Source organism: Balaenoptera ricei, chromosome 1, assembly GCF_028023285.1.
Source record: "Balaenoptera ricei isolate mBalRic1 chromosome 1, mBalRic1.hap2, whole genome shotgun sequence".
In the NCBI taxonomy this organism is placed as follows: Eukaryota; Metazoa; Chordata; class Mammalia; order Artiodactyla; family Balaenopteridae; genus Balaenoptera; species Balaenoptera ricei.
In genome coordinates, this window is record NC_082639.1 from 48,241,151 (window position 1) to 48,265,745 (window position 24,595).

At 44.7% G+C, this 24,595-nt stretch overlaps 1 protein-coding gene across 1 annotated transcript in view; it reads right to left on the minus strand.

Moving 5' to 3' along the window:
- The window catches only part of C8B (complement C8 beta chain), a 40,084-nt gene that overhangs the window by 4,331 nt on the left and 11,158 nt on the right, over window positions 1-24,595 (minus strand). Inside the window, exons 4-10 of the mRNA XM_059898777.1 lie at window positions 23,608-23,749; window positions 21,018-21,150; window positions 17,958-18,155; window positions 13,554-13,794; window positions 11,402-11,530; window positions 8,941-9,104; window positions 325-478 (exon numbers count right to left, since the gene is read on the minus strand). Coding sequence (XP_059754760.1) covers window positions 325-478; window positions 8,941-9,104; window positions 11,402-11,530; window positions 13,554-13,794; window positions 17,958-18,155; window positions 21,018-21,150; window positions 23,608-23,749 — 1,161 coding nt within the window. The remainder of the gene's footprint in view (window positions 1-324; window positions 479-8,940; window positions 9,105-11,401; window positions 11,531-13,553; window positions 13,795-17,957; window positions 18,156-21,017; window positions 21,151-23,607; window positions 23,750-24,595) is intronic.

Here is a 24,595-nt window from a genome sequence, read left to right on the forward strand (position 1 = left end):
GCATCAGTAGTTCTAAAGATCTCCAGTGGTTCTAATGCCCAATCAAGGTGGAGAAGCTCATCTTTAAGAGGCTCCAAATGGTCGGGGGCAGGGGGTGGGGGACGTTCATATTTTTTCCTCTGAGAAAAAGAAGGGAGCTTTATGACAGTCGCTGGGGCCTGAGGCAGAGGACTGGGGAACGACCTGGAAATTCCCCTGGATATACACACGAAACCCTGACCTAGAAGCACACCTCTGGAGGGTGTGTGGATGTGATCATGTGTTCCGGCCCCAGAACCAGCCCATCCAGATGATGTCTGCCACAAGCGACACTGGAAATGGTACCTTTCAGGACAGGGACTCCGTTCCCCTGGCAGGGAGCGCATTGGCAGGAGCTGACTTCCTTCTGAAACTCCTCCAGGGCCTGCTTCATGTTCTGCCTCACTGTGCTGGAATAGGCGAAGTCCGTGGCTGTCACCAGTTCGTACAGAGGCTCTGCCTGGGAAGGGAGCAAAGGCGCTTATTTCAACAGAAAACATTCATCACATAGAAACATGAAGCAAGGCTCTACGGGAATGCGCAGGTTTGCTGCATGCAGACCACAGTGGATTCATACGGAACTGGATAGAAGGATGCCCTACCCTTTCTCATTCCCACCCCACCCACAAATAAGCTCATTCGAGTTCAGGTCAACAAACACTTGCTGAATATCTTCTAAGTGTCAGGCATGAAGCATAAGTAACGAGTAAGATAAAATCCCCACTCCCAAGAAACTCAGAATCTAGAGACAGAGACAAAAGTACTAACAGATACACAGTGGTTACAGGTAACAGTGGTAACTTGTAATGGGTAGAGAGGAGCGGCTAGTGAATCTGTTTTTGGTTGGGGAGGGGAGGTGGTTTGCAAGCAACTCTTTGAAAGTATCATGGGAGCATCGTTCCAACGTCACTCCCCATCCCCGTCCCCAACCAAACCTGTGAAAATCCGTCATGGCATGCAAGAGCCACCATTAGGGAGCCATTCCCGAGCTCCAAAGAACACCTTCCCACCATGAAACGCTCAGAATACTGTCTATAGTACCTCATCTGAGGCAAATTCTACCTCTTCGCTCCTTTATGGTCAGCGTCTCGCGTTGAAGTCCTTTTTTTCCTTCTTCTCTAATTAGATTGTAAGCTCCTGGAGATCAGACCTGTATACTGCTCAGCTGTGTCTCCGGGGTCCCACCCAGAGCTTAGTGAGAGCCGCTAATAAAAGTGGGTGGAAGAATGGAAGGGGGATGGGAGGTCTCATTAGGGCCATAGCAGCTGGCATGGAGGCGAGGGTGCGGCGAGCAGGGTGAGTGGTGTTCTCAGTGGGCACAGCGATGTTTGAGAGCTGGAAGCCACAGATAGATGTGGTAGTGTTTGTGGGCTTGGAAAAACAGAGGCAACGTCCAAAGAGGTAGTTAAACATGTTCAGAGCCTCTTGGCTCGAGTTTCAGCTCCAGGGCCAGGTTCCTCTCCAGATTTTGTTTGTGATCCTGCCCTAATCTGGCCCTGGAGCGTTTAGGGTCTGTCTAAATGCAGGCAATCACGCCTAATAGAAGCCTCCAGTGGGAAGAAAATTGCTTCCATTTCTTAATGCATCCGATGCTGACCTTCACTCCAGCGGGCAAAGCAAGGCCCCTTGGTGGTCCCGTTGTCTGACCGTTTTGTGGTCAGTGAATTGATCCAGAGGCTGTCTGCAGAAGGGTCCAGCCTGCTGGCCACCCATGGGCGGGCGGGGCTACATGGGGGATAGTTGTACACCCACATGAGCTCCTCCAACAGCCTGCTCTCCCTGCCAGAGCACCTTGAAAGGCTGCCTTTAACCTGCCATTAACCCCCAGGCATTTTTCTACCAGTACCGAGATCTGCTCCAGGAAATAGAGTAGGTCAGTGGCAGAACCGGAATAAACCGTCCACGTATACTGTGTGCTGGTGACTTACACATATGATCCCACTTCATCCTCACACAGGAGCAATTACTAGCCCCATTTCAGGTGAGCGTTAAGTAACCTGAACAAAGTCAAAGAACTCAAAAGCACGTTGCCAGGATTCTAACCCCAAACCTGTGGGTTTTTTCCTACTAACTAACCCAAATCTGTGTTTTTTTCATCACATGATGATTTGTGATAGAAATGGCGATTATTCCCATTTCCAACCTCTATCCCAGGGTTCTCTATGATGGCTTGCCTTGGAACTTAGCAGCAATTCCGCAGGGTTCCCTCCACAGCTCCATTTTTAACTTAATATGGCTCATTTGTCCTTTTTTTGGTTTGCTGGTTCTTTTTTCCTGTTTTTTTTTTCTCTCTTTTGTCTCTTCTTCCCTCCCTCTCCCTCTCCTTTCCTTCCTCCTCCTTTCTTCCCCATCTTTCCCCAAAACACAAAATCCCAACTACTCACATTGATCATTGGGTCCTTAGCACACCTGACCTTGTGGAAATTTTATTGATCATATTGCTGCACAGAGATGGTGGGTGCTGTCTATGAAACTCCATGCAGTTCTCTATAATGAACCCTGGTGACTGCTGTTCTTAACGATAACAAATAATTATTGCCATAGCTAGCATTTATTAGGTGCTGAACTAAATACATATGTTATCTAACTTAATCTTCACAACAATCTTATGAGTCAGGTAGACTTCTGTATCCCCACTTTACAGATGGCAAAGCTGAGGCACAGAAAAGTTAATGAGATTGGCCAGTCACAGTGAGTAAGCGGAGGGCGGAAGATTTGAATTGTAACCATCGTGGTTTGTGTCCTTTCAGTATATATTTTTGGATAGGTAGATGGACAGATATTTACTCCAAATTGGTGGCATAAGAAAAGTGAAGTTTTAGATTCCACTTTTTTCACTTAACATCATATATTATTGAATGGCATTTTCCCATGCCATTCAATAATCCTTGATAAAATGATTTTTTATGGCTACTGAGTATCCTGTTGTATTGGTGAACTACAGTGTATTCAACTCTACCCCTGTTATTGAATCTTTAGGTTGTTCCCATTTTTCTTTTTCCCTTTGCTACTACAAATATGGTTGTCCTCCTTTATCAGCTGGGATACTTTCCAAAACCCCCAGTGGATGCCCAAAACCATGAATAGTACCAAACTCAACATATACAATGTTTTTTCCTATACACATATACTATGATAAAGTTTAATTTATAAATTAGGCACAGTAAGAGATTAACAACGATAACTAAAAATAAAATAGAACAATTATAACAATACACTGTAATAAAAGTTATGTGAATGTGCTCTCTCTGTCTCTGTCTCTCTGTTTCTCTCTCTCTCTCAAAATATCTGATTGTACTGTACTTACCCTTATACTTGGGATGACGTGAGATCATAAAGTGCTTAGGTGATGAGATGAAGTGAGGTGAATGACGTAGGATTTGTGACATAGTGTTAGGCTACTGTTGATGTATCATCAAAAGGATCATCTGCTTTGGGTGGTGCTAGATCACTGAACCAGGATCATGTCGATGGTTGGATGTCAGAAGCAGATGATGTTGACGGTGGGGATCCCAGGTGGGGATGGAGCAGGGCAGTGTGAGATTTCATCACACTACTCAGAATGGCATGCAATTAAAAGCATAAGTTGTTTCTTTCTGGAGTTTTCCATTTAATATTTTCAGACCGCAGTTGACCATGAGTAACTGAAACTTCGGATAAGGATTACAGTAACATAAAATGAGGCATGTCTTTATAGATACATCTTTACCAACTTTTTAAATGATTTCTTTAGTCGATTCTTCCATTTAGGGATATTGGATCAAAAGCTATAAACATTTTTAATGTGTTGGATATATACAGTTAAATTCTTTTCCTAAAGGGCTGTACCAATTTATATTCCCGTTTCATCATATAAAAGTTCCCATCTCATCGCTCCCAAGGACATTGAGTATTACAGATTTTAATCATCATTAATTTGACAGGTAAAAAAGAATACTGGGGACTTCCCTGGTGGTGCAGTGGTTAAGAATCCGCCTGTCGAGAGTGGCATGGACATATATACATTACCAAATGTAAAATAGATAGCTAGTGGGAAGCAGCTGCATAGCACAGGGAGATCAGCTTGGTGCTTTGTGACCACCTAGAGGGATGGGATAGGGAGGGGGGGAGGGAGACACAAGAGGGAGGAGATATGGGGATATCTGCCAATGCAGGGGACACGGGTTCGAGCCCTGGTCCAGGAAGATCCCACATGCTGCAGAGCAACTAAGCCTGTGCACCACAACTATTGAGCCTGTGCTCTAGAGCCCACGAGCCACAACTACTGAGCCCATGTACCACAATTACTGAAGCCCGTGTGCCTAGAGCCCGTGCTCTGCAACAAGAGAAGCCACAGCAATGAGAAGCCAGCGCACTGCAACCAAGAGTAGCCCCTGCTCGCCACAACTAGAGAAAGCCCGCGCGCAGCAACGAAGACCCAAATGCAGCCAAATAAATAAATAAATTTTAAAAAATTTAAAAAAAAAAGAATACTGCATTTTTACTTTAATTTTCATTTTTATTTCTAGAGAAGTTAAAATTTTGCATATTTATCATCTGAGTTCTTCTGAGAGTTGTCTATTTCCTTTAAGATATGTTTCTTATAAATTGTATCATTCCTTACACATGAAAGATTTCATGTGTGGCAAAATTATTTTGTTGTTGTGTTATTTCCATTTAATTACATTTATGGGTTTCCTTATTTAGAATTCAGAATTTATTTTTTCCAGTGAGATCTGGCAGTCTAAGTCTGACATTATCTTACCAGGTCATGCTACCAAAGCATCTGCATTATAACTGAATCACTCTGCTGTACACCTGAAACTAACATAACATTGTTAATCAACTATACTCCAATATAAAATAAAAAGTTAAAGAAAAACACAAAACCTTCTCTTAATCAGAGTAATTTGCTTTTAGAGAATCTTTAAATAAGTTGCTTTAGTAAGGTGTGATGGTCATTATCACTGTTTACAAAATATATCAGCTTCTTTTCCTTCTGGGCACTTGGCAGGGCTGTTTTTCCCTGAACCATCCTTAAGGGCAGGTTTGCAATGTGACTTTTTCTGAGCAGTGAAAGGTGAGCAGAGGGAGGGCCCCTTCCAGGTTGAAGCTTTGGGAGCAGAGTGTGGTGACTTTTCCCATTCCCTTACCACTGCTCTGGTGATCTTGGGAGCACAGGACAAGAAAAAGCCTCCATCACCTGGATCCCTGAGAGACATTCAGAAAAGGTCCCTCACCAATATACTTTGGACATGATGTGTGATTGAGCAATAAACTTTTGTTGAACTAAGTCGTTGAGATTTGGGGGTGTTTCACTGCTGCATAACCTAGGCTCTCCTGACCTCTAGATGAATCACTCACTACTGTATTTTCTCTTCTATGCTTAGCCATGCCAAGCTCCTTACCATGGCTTCTCCATCAGCCTGAATCCCAGACCACAACCTAGCACCTCAACCACTATAGAAATGTACACGGATGGTAGGCTTTGTGACTAGGGTTGCCAGTCAAATACAGAATGCCCAGTTAAAATGGCATTTCAGATAAACAACAAATAATATTTTGGTATATATCCCATGAAATATTTGAAAGATGCTTATCCTAAAAAAATATTCCTTATTTGTCTGAAGTTCAGAATTAACTGGACATCCTGCATTTTCGAGTGCTAAATCTGGCATTCCTCTATGTGACTCCTTTAATATCTCAGAATGTCTTGGGGATTTTTTCATCCCTTAATGACCATTTCACTGGGCCACAAGCTTTTTCCTTCAAGATCTTGTGGTTGTCACTCCATAATCTTTAGGCATCTAGCACTGCGAAGAATTCTAAGACCAGTATGACTTTTATTTTTGTAGGATCTATTTGTTCCTCAAAGTCAAAGATTTCACCACAGTGTGTCTCAGTATTGTTTTATCTTCAGTACTTTTACCTCCTTTTCAATGAGCTGTTCATTTTGCATTATCAGCTCAGGGAAGTTTCCCTTATTATGTGCTTGATTAATGCATCTTCACATTTAATCCTGGATCTTTCTCAGGAAGAAGTCTTTGGTTTTTAGATTTCCACTTCTGTACTCTCTGTACATCATATTTCTTTTATATCATTGTTTTAATCTCTTTGTCTTTTGCTTCTGCATTACAGAAACATTTTTATAGCACCTTCCACATCACTGACTCAATTTTCTGCAGCGTCAATTCTATTCTTTATAGTTTCCAATGTAGTTTTTGATTCTACTACTGTGCTTTTGGCTTCCTACATTCAGCCATTTCCCCTTTCATCTGATTAGTGTCCACACATCTCAGCTTCTATTTTTTATTTCATAAATTCCTTATTTTCCTTAATTTTATTATAACCACAAAGCAAATATATTCTAAAATTTACTTCTATTTTTAGATGTATGCTTGTCTTTATCTTTTTAAAATTAAAAAAAATTTAATTTGTTTATTTTTGGTTGTGTTGGATCTTCGTTGCTGCACGCAGGCTTTCTCTAGCTGCGTTGAGCAGGGGCTACTCTTTGTCGCGGTTCGTGGGCTTCTCATTGTGGTGGCTTCTCTTGTTGTGGAGCAGGGGCTTTAGGCACACGGGCTTCAGTAGTTGTGGCTCGTGGGCTCTAGAGGGCAGGCTCAGTAGTTGTGCACAAGGGCTTAGTTGCTCCTCCGCATGTGGGATCTTCCCGGACCAGGGATCGAACCCATGTCCCCTGCATTGGCAGGTGGATTCTTAACCACTGCGCCACCAGGAAAGTCCCTCGTCTTCTTTATCTTGAATGTAATTTCAATCTTTTGTGTTCAAAGTTCTCTTTATATATGTCCATTGCTTTCTCCACCTCTTCTTTGAACAAAGAGCCATCTCTGTGTAACCAAAGTTCACCACTAAACACTGTGCATGGGCTCTTCTGTGGTCTCCCTTTCTTCCTACCTGGCTCCTATAGGAACTGTGTTTTCAGATCTTGATCTTCAAGACTCGTTTATGTACACAAGCCTTGGCCAACACTCTGTGTCTAGGAATTCCTTCTCGAGTGGTCTCTGCCCTCCTGGAAAGCAACTGCTGCTCCAACTACCTGGTAAGCTCACTCTGCCGAGAATTATTTTGAGATAATGTGAAGTCATGTGCAGTTTTCTCTTGCCAGAAAGAGTCCATGCCCACAATAGATGTTTCCAAGTCAGGTTAGCGATGTACAGAAGAAGTGCATAAAACCTTCAACAAATTCACCTCCTCCACCGCTGGAAACATCTCTCATTCTCTAATCTCTTTCCCCTTTCAGCCTCCACAGCACTTCACAACACTACACTGATAGTGGATATGATACTTTCCAGGGCATCACATATATGCTGGGAAGCCTCTCTGTGCCTTCAGTAAAGTGCTATATCTCTGAGAATGGTGGCAGGTCTGTTTGAGATGCTTAGCACGCTAACATGTGTGTGCTCTCTCTCTTTCCCTCTCCCTCCCTCCCTCCCTCCCTCCTTCTCTCTCTCTCTCTCACACACACACATACACACACACACGTACACACAAAACACACATCCCATATCATATCACATGCTGCTGGACACTCGACGTTCCCAATGCCCAGGCTGGCACTTCCAACCTATTTAGATAGGTAACCAGGGCAATCCATTAATTGTAAGTTTAAAAAAAGATTCAGGTAAGATATAAGTAAAAAGCAAAGACCAGGGATCTATTTTCTCATGAACTCTGTTCTCTCCCCTGCCCGTCTGTGATACCAACCAATGTCACCGTGCCATCAGCCAATCCCAGATTTCTCTGGAGCTGCCTGCAAGCTATGGCTGACTTTATCCTTCTCGATGCTTGCCAGCAACTGTACCCTAAGTGTCACTACTGAATAAGTGGCAGAGGAAAGGAATGAATGGCAGCCTTCTTGCTCTGCAGAAACTGAGCATTTGACATATAAATAAAGACACTGGAAAACTGCCAGGGTTGGTAACTGCAGAGCCCCTCATCAGAGCTCCAGCCTCTTAACTCCTCTCCTTGGCTGCAAGAGTAAATCTCCGGGAGGGTGGATGTTGGACCATCAATGACTTTACAGACAATGGCAAGAAGAGGACAGTGTAAGATGTGACATGGACACCGTGCCGAAGTCCCCACAGGCAACGACCTACCACTGCTGATTTGTATGACAGTCTTGTTCTAGCAAACGTCTTTTTAGTTTAAGGCTGCAAAACTGCTGTTGTTTGGGTGACAGGTGGTTGGGATCATTATCTTCTATTTACCAAACCCACAGGAGGGGAGGGAAGACATCAAATTCTCAGGTCTGGACATAATAGAGACTCTTGAGCAGTCACAGATGGATGCAACCTGTGACCTTGATTTTTATCAGCCACAAAATTAAGCATACTTAATTTGCAGACTCATGAGAATTAGATGAAATAACATTCCTAAAGTCCTTGGCAGAGTATCATGAACATAGTAGGTGCCCAAAACACGTTAGTGATTACCATGATGTATTATGCTGTCCTGTAAGATAATAATGCATGCAAGCATCTTACTGTTCAGCACAGACTTTATTTTTCATCCTTGTACCCTCCTCTGTTTTCCTCCAGTGCCTTAGTTCCTATCACATCTCAGGAACTTAGCTACAATTTGTTGGTTGCGTGAATGAATGTTTAAATGAACAAATAACTGAATGCGTGATTCCCAGATGAAATGGAAACAATATTGATTTAAGAATGCTGGAATTAGAAGCTGATGGTTAATTTCCTTTAGCAACTTTGGGGCCCAAGTGAGAGGGAGGCAGGGTTCTCTAGCTGGTGTTGTGCATTGTATTACAATTGGTTCACTCCATATATATTTTCCAGTATAATGTATGTGCCTCAAGATTAGGGCTTGGGTCTTATTGAGCTCTGTATTCCATACCCTGGCTCAGAGCAATCCTTCAGAAGCTGTTTTCTGAACAGAGAGAAGGATGGTTAGGGCGGTTGCATGTACCTTAATTTTGACGATGTCCGGGTTGTACTGCACCGCCTCTCCCCATTCCTGCATCAGTTCTGCTGTCGGTAGCTCCTTGTATGCCAGGGCAGTGATGTACTCACTTGCCCCTCCTCGCACAAGGACAACCAAGTCATCCACCATGGTGTTTCTCTTGTTTCTGTCTGGAATGGACATGGAGACCTGGCATGTCAGGGTATCCATTTTCACACCTTGGGATTTACTGCAACCTAACTGACAACCTGGTTACCATAATATTTATGGAGCTTGTCTAGGAGATGTAGGTGGGCAATATGCATCCCTGCCAGCAAGGGAGTCACAGTGCAAGGGGCAAAAGGGCAGTTCAATCACATATGACACAAGCTGGGGACAGGACAAGAAAGGGACATTTATTTTTAGCATCTGTAAGTGCTAGTTGCTAAATGAGTCTATGGAAGACAGATAGCTGATAGATAGATAGATACATGCATACATACATAGGGATAGATTAATAGATCATAGGTAAATAGATTGGTAGGTAGAGAGATAGATTATTAATCATTTACGTGTCATTCACTAATCTAACGTTGTACATGTATTAACTCAACTAATCTTCACTATGAAATAGGAACTATATAATCCTTACTTTGCAGATAAGAAATCTTAGGCACTAGGGTGAAGGAATTTACCCACGTAACCCTGCGCAAGCTCTAAGTGAAATCATTTCTTTGTCTCAGATGACAAAGGGGGGAAAATTTGTAAAGGGTGAGCATGGGATGTAATAGATACTCACTAAACAGTGTCTACCATTATTATTTTGACTTCTCATGGAGTTTGCCAGAAAGCCCCCAATCCTATCAATGAGTCATTCCTATTCTAATTTCTCCATGTGTCCAATGCCAAAGGAACTGGCGGCAAGTGACTATTCCATCCCACTCTGAGCTTGCAGCACCTGAGCATCATAAAAAAGGGGTCTTGTATACTACTGGTCGGACTGTAAATTGATATAACCATTTCAGAAGAACTCGGCATCACCTAGTCTAGAAGAAGTACATATTCTACAACCGAACAATTTCACTCCTGGGTATATTCCCTGGAGAATCCCCAGCACATGTGCACCAGATGACTGTGTGAGAATGTTCACAGCAGCATTGATTATAATTGCTTGGCACAGGAAATAACCCCAATTTAACAATAGGATGAACAAAGCGTTATATTCATACAATAAAATACTATGCAGCAGTGGAAATGAACTAACTATAGTTATACACAAAAACATGGTGTTGAATGAAAAAAAAAAAAAAAGAACCGAAAAGATTACATTCCATCCACATAAAGTTCAAAAACAAGCAGCTCTAAGCCCTATTGGTTAGCAATACATGTAAGTGGTAAAACTATCATGAAAGGAAGGAGGTGTTTAACATGGAAGTCAGGATGGTGTTATCGCCAAAGGGAGGGAGGAGTTGTAATCGACAAGGGTCTTGGGGTGCTGGGCGGTGCTCGATCTAGTAATTCGATGGGGGGGTTACTTTACAAGTTTTCTTTAAAGAGCACCTATGTTTTCTGCATGCCTCCCTATGTAAGATGCGTGCTCCAACCCAGCCCCAGCAAAATAAACAACAGTATCCACCATGTATCAGTCACGAGAAACTGTTCTAGACCTGCAGTTCATTCCGTTGTTGTTTCATTTTGTTTTGCCTTGGCCGTGGAACTCTTTCTTCACATATGATCACATATACAGGGACAAGCTTAGTAAGTAGAGCAGGTGAAGGAGAGCTGCTCGGGGTGCAGAAGGGGTCAGGATTGGAGCTCTGTTGATCAGCCTCTCTTTCCTACTCCACTCGCTGTGTCGATTCCCAACTCCCTTGTGTGGCCTCCAAATTCTCTGCTCCCAGACACCTGGTTCTACACACTGGCTTCAGCACTCACCTCCTGGTCTAACCCACCATGTGGACTCTGCTACATGATTTGTGGCTTAGCCTGTCCTTCTAGTTTCCATCTCCCCCATTGTCTCAGGTAAGGACTAGCTGCCTCACCTGTCTCCCCCACTGCCTCCACTTGGCTCCTACCCCTCCAGCCTAGAGCATCCTCTCTCTAGCCAGGCCAACTCCTGGTCCACAGAGAAAATTTTCATTGTTAGATTTTTCTCCTGCCTGAAAACAACCTCAAGTTGCAATTCAAGTGATCCCTGCCCTAGGTAGCCTGTCCTGATGCTCCAGACCGGGTTTGGTGCTTATCACTGCCTTGTCCTTGCTTCTTTGTTTGCCTACTTCATGTGAGTACCATGAGGATAGGAAGACCATCTCATTCACTTCTGTATACCCAACACGTAGTAGGCGCTAGGTAGATTTTTATTGAATGAATTATTATTTTAATTGAAATGCCTTGGAACACCCAGTCTTTAGCTTAAAGAGCGACTGGGTCTGGGGTTCTAGACAGGGAAGGAAGATAAGCAGAGAAGTCACATGCCCTTGCTACTCACCTTTTATCTCATTGAGAATGCCCTTGCACTTGCCAACCGACACACCCAGCTTGACGTAGACCTCTTCTATGGCAACTCCAAATTTAAAATCATATTTGGCACAGGCCTGGACATCCTTAAGAGAATAATCTGAAGGAAGCAAGAAAAGAGGCTCATGACCTAGAAGGTAATTTGTCCTGTGCTTTTTCCTGTGATTGATTCCAGAGGCCTAACCCTTCCTGGAGGCCCACAGGGACTCAGGTGAAAATTGATGGGTGGCCAGCCTGATGACAAGAAATGCAAGGCAGCTCCTGGCACCAGGGTAGAGACCTCATTAGAGACCAGCATCGATTTCCCCTTTCAGCCTCTTCAAAGACTCTGAGGGTTTTTGCTGCTCTCCAAAGACAGGACATGCTCAGAGTCACTTTCTAAAAATGTGGCTCCTTATCAAATCTCTAGGGATTGATCCAGTGAGTAGAGGCTGCTGCATGCTGACCCCCTTCCCCCGACCCTTCCCACTCTACTCTTTGGTATAGTAGAAAGAATTTGTTAATTGATTAGTTGAGTTAATGCTTACGAAGTGTCGGGTATAGTGCCTGGCAAAGAAAAGGAGCTGATTTCCCTTATTTCTTCTCCATCTTTGGACCATTGCCCATCTGTTCCTTTCTAATTCTCCCCAAGGCATCTTCCTATCCTGGGCTTGCTGAAGTCTTCGGTATGACTTGTAAACACCTTTCTGTAGCACTGTGAGGTCAGGGAAAGGAGAGGAGAACAGCTTTGGCACCTGGGATTGTCTAGAAATGTTGGTGTAGATCAGTTTTCCCCAAAGCATGTTCCTTGAAACATGAATTCCATGATGATATCTCTTATAATTCTTGTAACAGTAAGAATAACAAGAAACCGGGCTTTTGCAGTCAAGCCAGTGTGACAAATGTTGTGTCAAAAGAGGTGGAGTGGTCACTTGATTTCAGCACACCTGTGAAACTCTAAAAGTGAGATCTATTATATGTTTATCCAAGTTGATCATAGAACCTTTCTGCAGCAAGCAATCTGAGGAACTATGAAAAGTGCTTTTGAAACCTCTGGTATGGAGGACAGTACCCTTGATCTTGGCAAGACTGAGGCCACACTGATCTAAATTTACCTTGTACACCATGTGTCCTCTTGCAAGTACACTGGACCTGTAACCAAGCCCTGGCTCTGCCACTCTGTTAACCTGACAAATGCCATGTTGGAGGAAAGAACACTGGATTGGGAGGAAGAAATCATACCTTAGACTTGAAGTTGATTGCAAGTGGGAAGACCTATAATATCTGTACGGAGAATGGACTGAAGAAAGGGAATGGGAGTTGAGTATTAGTTTGGAGGCTCTGATAATAATCTGGAACATTGCTGCTCAAGTGTGGTCTAGGGACCAACAGCACTGATATCACCTCAAAGCTGGTTAGAAATGCAGAATCTTGGGTCTCAACTCAAACTTACTGAATGAGAATCTACCTCCTACAAGATTTGCAGATAATTCACATTCCTATTAAATTTTGAGAAACACTGTTCCTGGCGTGAGCATAAGGTGGTAACAGTCAAGATAGAGAGAAAAGATAATTTTGGGGGTAGAGCTGATGGGACTTACTAATAGATTGGAAAGAAAGAAAAATAATCAAGGTTGATGCCTAGGTTTTTGCCTTGAGCCACTGACTGAATGGTGGAACCATTCTGAGATGCGGATGACTGCAAAGAAACATATGCAAAAGTTCTCTTTGGGGGCATGTTAAGTCTCTGATGGTCATTAGACATTCAAATGAAGATATCTCAGAGACATTTCCACATGAGCTCTTGGGTGCACAGAAGAGATTCAGGATAGACATATACATTGGGAATAATCTGCATGTTCAAGGCATTTAAAGCCAGGAGATTAGAGGCTGTTGTCTAGAGGGAGTTATGTAGAAAAGAGGACTGCCCAGAGAGAGGGCTGGCAAAGGAGGACCAACATCAACCAATTCAAAAAACGATGAGGAATCTGTAAATGAAACTGTGAAAGTACAGCCAGGGAGGGATGAGGAAAACTAGGAGCATAATTCATAACCCCTCCCCCAACAAGGAATAGAGGCCTCTCCCTGTTAACTCACACTTCCATGTGCCCCATCAGGAAAGCCATGGTCCTTGGGCAGCGTACCTGATCTCTCCATGGCCTCTTTGTTCATGATAAGTGTGTATTCATAAATGCCCCCGAGCACGGCCTCTGTGATGTAGTGGGTCCCGAAATCACGAAAGAGATCTCTGTACTCCCCGTAGCTGTACTCCAGGGGCAGCCGCTTGACTCTCTGAAGGAATTCGTAATGCAGCATGAGGTTTCTGGGTTTCAGCTTGTAACGTGCTACTTCAAGGTCAGAGCGTGCATGCAGAAATGCACTTTTCTAAATGAAAGACCAACAAGGGAAAAGCAGACCTTTAAAGTCAGGAATCTGGAACAAGAAGATGAACTTTCCAAATACCATCCGATGCTCTTGGCCAGGGGTCATCACTCATGGTTCCTTTAGGAGACTTGAGGGAAGGTGGCCTCTTTGACAAGCCTTCATTTCTCAGAAATATTCTGATGTACTTTTCAGTTTGGAAGAGCTTGTTCTTCGCTCACTTCCTTACAGTAGCAAATAAGGACCAAGGAGAAAGGGAAGCAGAAGCAGACAAGGCAGGGTGCCCGTGGGCAGGTGCCCGTGGACCACTGAGGGGAGACGAGGTTTGCGGACCTGCAAAGGCAACTTCTTGGTTGATGCTTTTTTTTTTTTTTTAAAGAGAAAGAAGGTTTATTCAGGGAGACACACACTCCACAGCCAGAGTGTGGGCCATCTTGGAAGGCGAGAGAGGCCAGTTGATGCTTTTTAAACTCTGAAGAAAAGGCACTCAAGAAAGAGTAAAAGTAGTGCTTTAGGAAGGCTGGACACCGTAGCACATGGCAACGGTCAGCAAAGCTCAGCCTGCACTCAGGATCCGGTGCTTGGTTTCGTAAATCCAGTTTTTTGCAGTGCAGCCATGCGTACTTGTTTATGCATTGTCTATCACTGCTGTCACCCTATCACGGCAGAGCTCAGCGGTTGCCACAGAGACCCTACGGCCTCGCAAAGCCTGAAATATTTACTCTCTGGCCCTTTACAGAAAAAGTTTGGTGACCCCTGGTGTGTGGGAAAGACTGAAACATGGTAATGTTAGATGAAGGTCAAGCATCCAGGAATGTCACTGTAACCCAAAGCGAGAGGTTCCTACACTGCAGTGAAGGCTGAGGAAAAGGTGAATGCGTGGGAAATACACATTCTTCCCTCATCTTAAAACTCTCCGCCAGCTTGACCCGTCAGCTCTATAAGCCATGCCGCCTCTGCTCCCTGCCCTGCTCTCCCCCATCCTAGTCCTGCCCCAGTGACTCATGACTCCCTTCTTCCCATCCTTCCAACCTAAGCAGTCACTAGGTGCTCTGTTCTTGACTTTTCTAAATATTTTAGCCTTCTTCCTCTGTCTGGGTTATGATAAAAGCTTCCCCATTGATTTCCTTTCTCCCTCTGGCTGCCCTCAATGCCCCAGTCAGAGCTGACATCCTAAAACTCTGTTATTACAATGCCCTTCTGGGCTTAAAACAAAACCCTGCATTGGCTCTCTACTGCCTGCAGAATAAAATCAACTCCCTTACTCTGAATGTAAGGACTTCACAGTCTGTCCCCCAGTAGCCTCCTGGCTTCATCTTCCACAACCTTGAAGTTTTCCCCACCCTACCCCGCATACCTGACTATTCTCCACTGCCCGCACCGTACCTCAGCATCCGTCTAACGTTTCACTCTTCCCCACAACTCTTTCATAATATAATTTTGCACATGTTTCTTCTGCCAGAAATGCTCTTCCCTCCCTTTTCTGCCTGACACACACCTACTTATATTTTAAATTCCTGCTTACCTGTTGCTGCCTATGTGATGCCATCCCTGAATTTCCCTGACAACCACTCCATCTCCTGGGATTGCACTGCATGTGGCTCATATTTCCTTTGTAGTACAGACCATGCTATATTACAACTGATATCAAAATCAGGACTAAGTTATCTGCAAACGTGTTTACCTCTCCTACTAGACTGTGAGCTTGAAGGCAAGAATCATGTTATATTTGTCTCTAGGTCCCAAGTGCCTAGTTTAGTGCCTAGCACGATGTAACCATTCTATAACTGGCTGTTTGAATCAGGGAGGTGGGAGGGAGGGAGGGAGAGAGAGAAGGAGCAAAGGATGGCACCCCTCTCCTTCTCTCCGAACAAGGCAAGTTCCTTCTAATCAACCTGTCCTTCATCACTATATTTTAGTCTTGAGCACCTACCAAGTGCCATCCTGGATCTAAAGATGAAAGAAACAGCCTCTGTCCCCAAGTTGTTCACAGCCGAGAAGATGAAGGAAAATAAGCAGAGACAGTTACAGTCTAGTTCATGTTTACAACTCATTTTCTGCTGGTTGATATTTTGGCAGCAGAGAACTTTCTGAGCCCCTCACCACCCCCTTCTTCTCACATAAATCGCTGTAGACTTTTAATTTCCTCTATGCTCCTCTCAGATTAGTTTGCTACCACATCATGCTCATGTTGCAAACTCTCAGCAACCAGAGAATAAATGCACCTCGTTCACTCTGGAATCCAAGATTCTTCAAGTGACCTGCCCGTCACCTTACTTCACACTCCAATTGCTCCTCTTCCACTAAGTCATGGGCTTTGATCTTCACCTTATGGGCAATAGGGAGCAGCTGATATGACTAGATTAGTATCATAAAAACATTTTTCTGGAAGCACATAAATTTGAAGGGGCAAGTTGGAAGACAGGAGACCCATTAGGAGGGCCGAAGCCAGAGATGAAAGGGCCTGGGCTAGTGAAGATGTAATCAGAGTTTGATTAAGAAATACTGGATGGCCAAGACATGGAAACAACCTAAATGTCCATAGACAGACGAATGGATAGAGAAGATGTGGTATATATATACAATGGAATATTAGCCATGAAAAGAATGAAATAATGCCATTTGCAGCAACACGGAGGCAACTAGAGATTATCATACTAAGTGAAGTAAGTCAGACAGAGAAAGACAAATACCATATGACATCACTTATATGTAGAATTTAAAATATGACACAAATGAACTTATCTATGAAACAGAAACAGACTCACAGACATAGAGAACAGACTTGTGGTTGCCAAGGCCAGGACAGGGGGAGGGATGGAGTAGGAGTTTGGGGTTAGCAGATACAAACTATTATGCATAGAATGGATAAACAACAAGGTCCTACCGTACAGCATAGGGAACTATATTCAATATCCTGTGATAAACCATAATGGAAAATAACACAAAAAAGAATGTATATATATATATGTATACCTGAACCACTTTTCTGTATAGCAGAAGTTAACGCAACATTGTAAATCAACTATACTTCTAAAAAAAAGTATAAAAGTATAAAACTAAAAAAAGACGAAGAAATACTGGAGAGTGAACCTAAGGGATTTGGTGGCCAACAAATGTGGGAATGAAGAGAAACGAGAGCCAAATATGATTCTGACATTCCTAGCCTGGAAAGGCAGAAGGAAAAGAATGCTATTTAACACAAACAGCTTGGGAGGAAGAGCTTGCTTTGGAGCGTCCACAAGGCATCTAAGTAGTGATAACCAGAGAAGTGGGTGGTGCAGGTCTGAGCTTCACAGAAAGGGGAGAAGCGGTGGTGAAGTCTCATGCTTGTCCTGGTAGAGGAGGGGGGCAAACAGAAGAGTCACCTGCGGCAGCTGTAGAGTAAGAAGGGAAGAGGACCACAAATTAAATAGAGAACAGGTGGGGCTATTAGAACCCAGGAAGGAAACTCACTGATAAGGAGCAGAAAGCAAGCAGGAGAAACAGGCATGTGACCACAACAACGCCCCCAAGAAGTTGGAGGTGACCTCAGAAGAGGTCTTGGGTGACAATCTGGAGAGGAATTTCATCTGAATATTTGGAACAGAAGTCAAATTGCTGGGAGTCCAAAAGTCTCCAGAGATGATTTAGTCTTGCAAAGCTATGTTCTCCCGCTTAATAAAAACCAAGGGAAAAGCTCATTAGAAAATGAGAGTACACAGAGAACTATATTCAATAACCTATGATAAACCATAATGGAAAAGAATATTAAAAAAAAGAATGTCTTCATATGTATAAATGAATCACTTTGCTGTACAGCAGAAATTAACACACTGTGAATCAATTATACTTCAATAAAAAAATTAAAACTGAAAAAATAACATTGTAAATCAACTATATTCCAATAAAATTAAAGTAGTAGAAAAAGAAACAAAAACAAAAACAATGCCATACTAAAAAAAAAAAAAAAAAAATGAAAGTAAATAATTATAGAAGGCCACCCCTGTCTGGCCTTTCTGAAAAGTAAGTTAATGTAAGGCCAAGGTATTTTTTGCGAAAAGCTTTTAAGATAGCAAATATAATTGGTTGCCATTACTAGTAGCAATACGGAATACAGACACATCTGTGGGCATGAAAATTCAAATGAATACATAGAAATGGAAGAGCAGCCAAAGGGTACTTACCGTATGAGAGAATCGTTTGGTCCTGCTAATAAAATGTTTGCCGTTACCGCTTGTACTGCTAATGCCAAGTTCAAATATCCCAGTTATTTTAAAACCAAAGCTGAAACTAGACTTGCTAATTGTTGTACTTGTGACATTATGTTCGAAATCTGAGTATGATTCATATTCTGTCAGTGCAAATTCATATTTGCCTTGGGTCTGAAGGAAGAAAAAAGAAAATGTTCCTTATGTCATTTGACTTACATCAGTTCAATTCAAGTCAACAGATACCCACTGTACTCTTACTATGTTCCAGGTACTAGACTAAGTGCTCCGGACACAAAATACTCAGAGGCGCCCACGTCCCCACCCCCAGGGCTCTTGATCCAGCAGGAGAAACAGATGTGTCCAACACTATGGGCTGATACTCAGAGGTGGGCGCTTGATTTGGATGTCAACTGACAGAAACGCAGGAGAACATTCTGGGCTGTAGGCAGAGATGTGGAGGTGGGCAAGGGCAGGGTGTGGTCCAGAAACTGTAGGGATGCTAGTGCAGCTGTATCAGAAGACACAAGAGTGAGGGGAAGACAAAGGTGCTATGAGAGAGTGTGCTGGCGTCCAGATGCCGAGGCTCCGGATGACTTGCCAAAATGTGAGCTTAATCCAAGAATGAGCCAACCGAGGAAGCAGCTGAGCATCAGGAAGTTCGGGATGGAATAGTGGTTGGGTTGGAAGGGATGAATTTGGCGTCAGAGAGACAAGCCAATGTGGAGGCCGTAAGAGGAGCTCAGTGACAGCTGACGAGGGGCTGGTGAAAGGCAGTGCAGGGGCGATGCGGGGACAGGGCAGCCAAGTGCCTTTGAGAACTTAAAGGAGCTGTCAGCTCGAAAATCAGCGCTCGTGGTGCTGCGCACAGGGAACTGCCAAGGGCACTGCCTCGGTGGCCTCCGAGTGACCAGCCCCAAATCGTCTCCGCCCACACCCCACTGGCTTCTGGATGCTTGCAGTCCCCTTAACGCCTCAGCTTCCGAGGAAGAAAAGCAGGTGTGATTCCGAGCGTGGCGGGGAGTAAGGTACCCAAGGTGGAAGGCACCATTTTCTCGCTGGGTAACCCTGGACACTGGCCTAAACCTCTCTGTGCCCCGGTTTCTTCACGTGTAAAATGGATATGATAATGGGTCCTTCATTGGGCTTCTTCTGAGGGTTGAGTTTATGTGAGTAAAACACTGTACAGTGCCTGGCACAGGGCCCAAAACACAGCTATGGAGAGAGGAAGCTCTATATCCTGCCTGGGCCAGGAGCTGTTTTTACCAGGAGGATAAACGGCTACTCTGAGATCCTCCCTTGAAAGTGGAGGCCACAGGGATGGAGCTGGACACCACAGAGGAGGGTGTGTTTGTCCCAAGGCTCATTTTGTCTTTTTCCAGCCAATAACTATGTGTGGGAGGAGGGGCGCAGGAAGGGAGAGCGAGGAGGGGAAGCGGTCTAACCTTCAGGACCGCACAATTTTAGACGTGAAAACTACCATCCACGTCATGCAGTCCAGCCCCTCATTTTACAGATGAGGAAACCGAGGCACAGAGCAGAGCAGGGACTTAGCCTAAAGTACAACTGGGACCTGTGACAGAGCCAGGCCTGGCACCCAGGTCTCCCCCTCAGTTCTCAGGTGTGTGTGTCACACTGTAACACAGTCTATTCTAAACCCCACTTCCTGTGAGATTGCTTTTAAGTCTGTTTGTTAATAACACAGGCTTATCTTGGTAGAACATTTTATAACTTTAAAAAATGCTTAGAACAATGCCTGGTTGTAATAGGCAAGGACTTGATAATAACAAGAGTTAACACTTCCCGTCATCTGGCTGTCTCTGGATGTTAGGATTCTTGCATGTCTGTCATGATGATTCTAGTATCACCTGGCATCTGAGACATCTATCTCTTTGCCACTCAACTGACTATGTTTATTCAAACCATTGACTCATGATTCCAGTCACGAGGTTAAGTCGCTTGTGTCACTTCCTACCCCACTGACCATTTGCTTTTCCATCACTGATATAATTCTTTGTTTGTAATGTCTATATAAACTCTGGAAGTCTAGGTAGGGTGTCCCAGCTGTCATACCAATGTTTATATACGAAAGTCTGTGAAATTTTCCAAAGACAAAATAAAGTATGGACCTACAGTGTCTGTATTTGCTTTTGGTACAAATACGAAACTGAAGCTACCAGTTTTCTCTATCTATGGCTATAAATAAAAAACAAAAATAGCCTTTTTTTCATCCAAAAACAAGAGAAGAGTTAGCACTTCCTGCGACTCACCAATTAAACCAGGTATTGTGTGTGCTAAGCATTTACGCTCACTAATCACCTCGCTAATCCTCTGCGTGCAGGTAGAACCTTTATAACTCCCATTTTAAAGACAGGAAAACGGAGGCACAGAGCCTTTAACACGATATAGATGGTAAGTTGCAAAGGCATCTGTGAGACTACAAATCCTAAGCTATGCTTGTCTTTTTTTTTTTTTTTTTAATAAATTTATTTATTTATTTATTTATTTATTTATGGCTGTGTTGGGTCTTCGTTTCTGCGCGAGGGCTTTCTCTAGTTGCGGCAAGCGGGGGCCACTCTTCATCGCGGTGCACGAGCCTCTCACTATCGCGGCCTCTCTTGTTGCGGAGCACAGGCTCCAGATGCGCAGGCTCAGCAATAGTGGCTCACGGGCCTAGTTGCTCCGCGGCATGTGGGATCCTCCCAGACCAGGGCTCGAACCCGTGTCCCCTGCATTAGCAGGCAGATTCTCAACCACTGCGCCAACAGGGAAGCCCTATGCTTGTCTCTTCACGGGAGCTTTTGTTATTACTGTTAGTATGATTATGGCTACTACATCTCTGTACTGCCTTTACTACACATGGCATGTCAGCCTCACCGCTGTGTCCAGAGGACGGGACCACCCATTTTACGTATGAAGAATTGAAGCTCAGAGAGAAAAAGCGATGCATCGGCGCTCGGGTCTGGATCCATGCTACTGGCTGCTCTGCCAGTGTCCCTGCCATGGCCCTGAGGTGGCTTCCTGGCTGGCACATACCTGTGGGGTGAAGCTTTCCACATTGTATGGCTTCCGAAACCTCGTGTTGAGTATGTAATGGGGGGAGCACGCACCGGCGTAGTACCTGTGATCGAGAACTGGGCCCTCCAAGTTGTTTGTGAACAAATTTATCCTGCAGGGAAGGGGCGGAGAAGGGTAAGAGGTGAGGGTGTAATCCTAACTGGTAGACCTACTAAAAGACAGCCAAATTCCTTGGTACAGCCCTCAAGGCCCTCCACGTCTGGATGAAACCAGCTTTCCGGCTTCCTCTCTGGACACTCCCAGCCACAGTCGCAAAGCCAAGTCCCTCACTACTTGGGGGTGTTCTTCCTCCAGTCTGCTTTGCTCCTCTTCTGTGTAAGGGCTGTTCCCTATGCCTAAATGCCCTTCCAGCCATTCACCGTTTTATCTCTTACTTATCTTTCAAGAACAGGTTCCGTAGTTGTCTGGTGTGGGCAGCCTTCACTGACCCTTGTACCAAGCTGCGTGCATTAGAGGTCCTCATTAGACCCCGTGCTTGCCCCATTCGTGTATTTATTGTTCTGCACCTAGTGCAGTTGCCTTCTAAGAATGGTCTAGCATGGTAGGCAAGAGCATGGACTCTGCAGCCAGATGCCTGGGGTCAAATTCCTGCTCTGCCACTTACGAGTTAGGTAACCTTGGGTATACCAGTTAACCTCTCTGTACCTCAGTCTCCTCCTTCGTAAAATGGGAACAAAGAAAATCTTATCTCTTGGAGTGGTTGTGAGGATTCCACGTGTCCATATTTGTTAAGTGCTTAGAACACAACTTGGTCTGTGATAAAGGCTTGTTATTATTTATGTGTCTGCTGTCTCCCCTAGATTCTGTGCTCCTTGGGGATGGTGGTTTTCTTCTTAATTTCTGTGTGACCCCCATCACAAGACACTAAATTAATTCCCATTTACTGAGGGTCTAACTGGAAACAGACACAGTCACAGATGGCTCAGGGCATCACCTTACTCAATGTCCCTGAAGCCCTGGATGCCATTATGTCCATTTAGAAAGAATGAAAATCCTGTCTCTAATTTGACATTCTTTCTCACCGCCTCCTAAGAAGCCTCCATTCCTGGAGGCTTGTTCTTGCCTACCATGCTAGACCATTCTTGGAAGTCTGCTTTGACTACTACTGACAGCCATTTTTTTGTTCAGAGGAGCTCTGTCTCCTTTTAGCTTCTGCCTGTTGGCCTGTTCTGCTCTACCAGAATTGTCTTAGGCTCTCTCTCCTGTGACAGAGTTTCATGTAGCATAATAATGCATATTCATTTATTTTTTTAATACTGTAATAATCAATTACACATATTGGCTCATTGAATCCATGGGTATTATTATTATACCCATTTAACAGATGAGGAAAGTGAGGCACAGAGAGGGCAACCGAACTGCCCAGCAGCTGGCAGGGCCAGGACTCAAAGTCTGAGTGTCAAGTCAAGAGCAGCGTCTGCTTTCTTCCCACCACACCCATACCAGCTGCCTCTCGTGTATTAGTTTATTACCATGGCATTAGCTTATTCATCCCTCACAGATTGGAAAGAAGGGTATTACTAACTTCCGTCTACAAATGACAAAACTAAGGCACCGCACAGACAAGTGCCTCAGCCAGGGTCCCGTGGCCTGTGAGCCGTATTTCTGCCCCTCCTGCAGGGTCCAGTTAGCCTCTGGTACTGGCTCTGAATGTCCGCTCTGTCACCCTCTCTGCCGTGTGACTTCTGAGAACTCTCTTAACTTTCCAGGCCTCAGTTTCCTTATCGAGGAGATGGGGCTCATAATCACTAGTTTCTAAGGCGGTCCTGGGAGGAGGTTTTCCCCACATGAGGCGTCTGTATCTCTAATGACAACCTTTCAGGACGGAGGTCTGACGTTCATTTAGGAAGAGGGAGAACCCCATCCAGGGCCGCTCTGCTCCCCACACTGCGTCACACACGCTGATCTGTGAGGCGTCTGAAGGGAGGCCCTCCTCTTCCCCTGGAGGCGGAGAAGCTGCAGAGCCCAGCAGGAAAGGAGGGTGAGCGCCAGGCCAGTCTGGTCCCTTCCGGCCCCTCACCTCCCCAGAGGATTTAACCAACTCAGAGGCCCCCCGACTGGCTGCACACAGAGCGGCTGCAGAGCCATGCTGGAAAGGCACTCCTTCCTTCACGGGCTAATTACTTAGCAGCTTCTCCTCTGGGCCAGCCCCTCTGCTGGGGCTTCAGGATAGGGAAACAGATAAACCTCCCTCGCAGCTGTCAAGGGGATTCAAAGGTAATGCTTAGAAAGGACCTAACACAGTCACAGAGCACGTGTCAAATAACCCTTCCCCCAGCCCTCGCGTGGAGCCTCCGTGGCCCCAACACACAGCTCTGCCCTCAGCGTTCCCTCCCTGCAGCCGCGTAGGTCCATCTCTCCGTGGGATGTGCTCCCGGAGGCCCTGGGTCTGTCCTCGGGGAGCAGCCGCAAGCATCCGCTTACACCCCTGCCTTTTTCAGAAAGGGGAAAAGGAGCCACTCTGTGTACAGGTCCCTCCCTGTCTCTTCTCCAGAATCACATTTAACTGTGTGCCCTTCCAGCTCCACGACAGAAGGCGGTAACTTACCCACTGGCCAGGCTGCCAATGGCCCAGTACTGGTCCATTTCCTGCTGACATTTTTTATAAATCCTTCTGCAGTTCCCCTCATCTGACTGGTCTCCACAGTCGTTATCCCCGTTGCAAAGAAGTCTGCGGTTCACACACCTCCCTGGGATGGAGAAAGCGGGTTACCCATGGTCCGAGGCCGGTAAGAGAGGGGACTCACAAGGTTTGAGACCCACTGTGGGCCGGACACTTTGCTGCGCCTTTAATGCTCTGTTTGCATTAGTCCTCATGTATCGGGGTGGGTGGGTAATGGAATTCACAGTTTATCCCCCGCAAAGAAGCCAGTGTTATATTTCTGAAAGTACTTGAGGGCAGATCTGCTAGGCAGGGGTCGAGTGGCCAGACAGGAAGGAAGGCTGGACTCCTCTGCTTGGCACTGGTGAGAGGTGGTGGGTTCGGTGGGTCCTGTAATAGTACTAGTCGTGGGACCTTCCAAATGTTACCTGACCACCCCCCCCCCACCTCAATTTACTCATCTGTAAAATAGAGACGCCGTCATACCTACCCCCTAGGGTTGCTAGGGATTTAAATGAATGAAACAATACTGGCTCATGGTAAGTGCTGGATATGTGTTGTTATTACTATTATTAGTGCTTTGATGGTCCAAATGCACATTGCTGGTAAGTACTGACAGGAGGATTGGAACCTATAGCTTTCTTATCACAAACTTTCCCCACTAAACCACACTGTCTTCAACACCAGAGCCATTCGGACTACTTTTAGATGATAAAGTTATTTGGACTGTATGTTTAAAATTATTTGCTTCCTTGAAACTCTTTTCCCCATTGACTTGACTTCCTTTCTTATTTGTATATTCTTGGGGGATAAAGCCCATAAGACAGGTAACCTTTTTTCCTCAGATGTGTCTGGTCATTTTTAACCAATGTTTTGGGGTATTAAAGGCAGAAGAGTAACAATCTGGTTTTCATATGTTCCTTACAAGGCATTT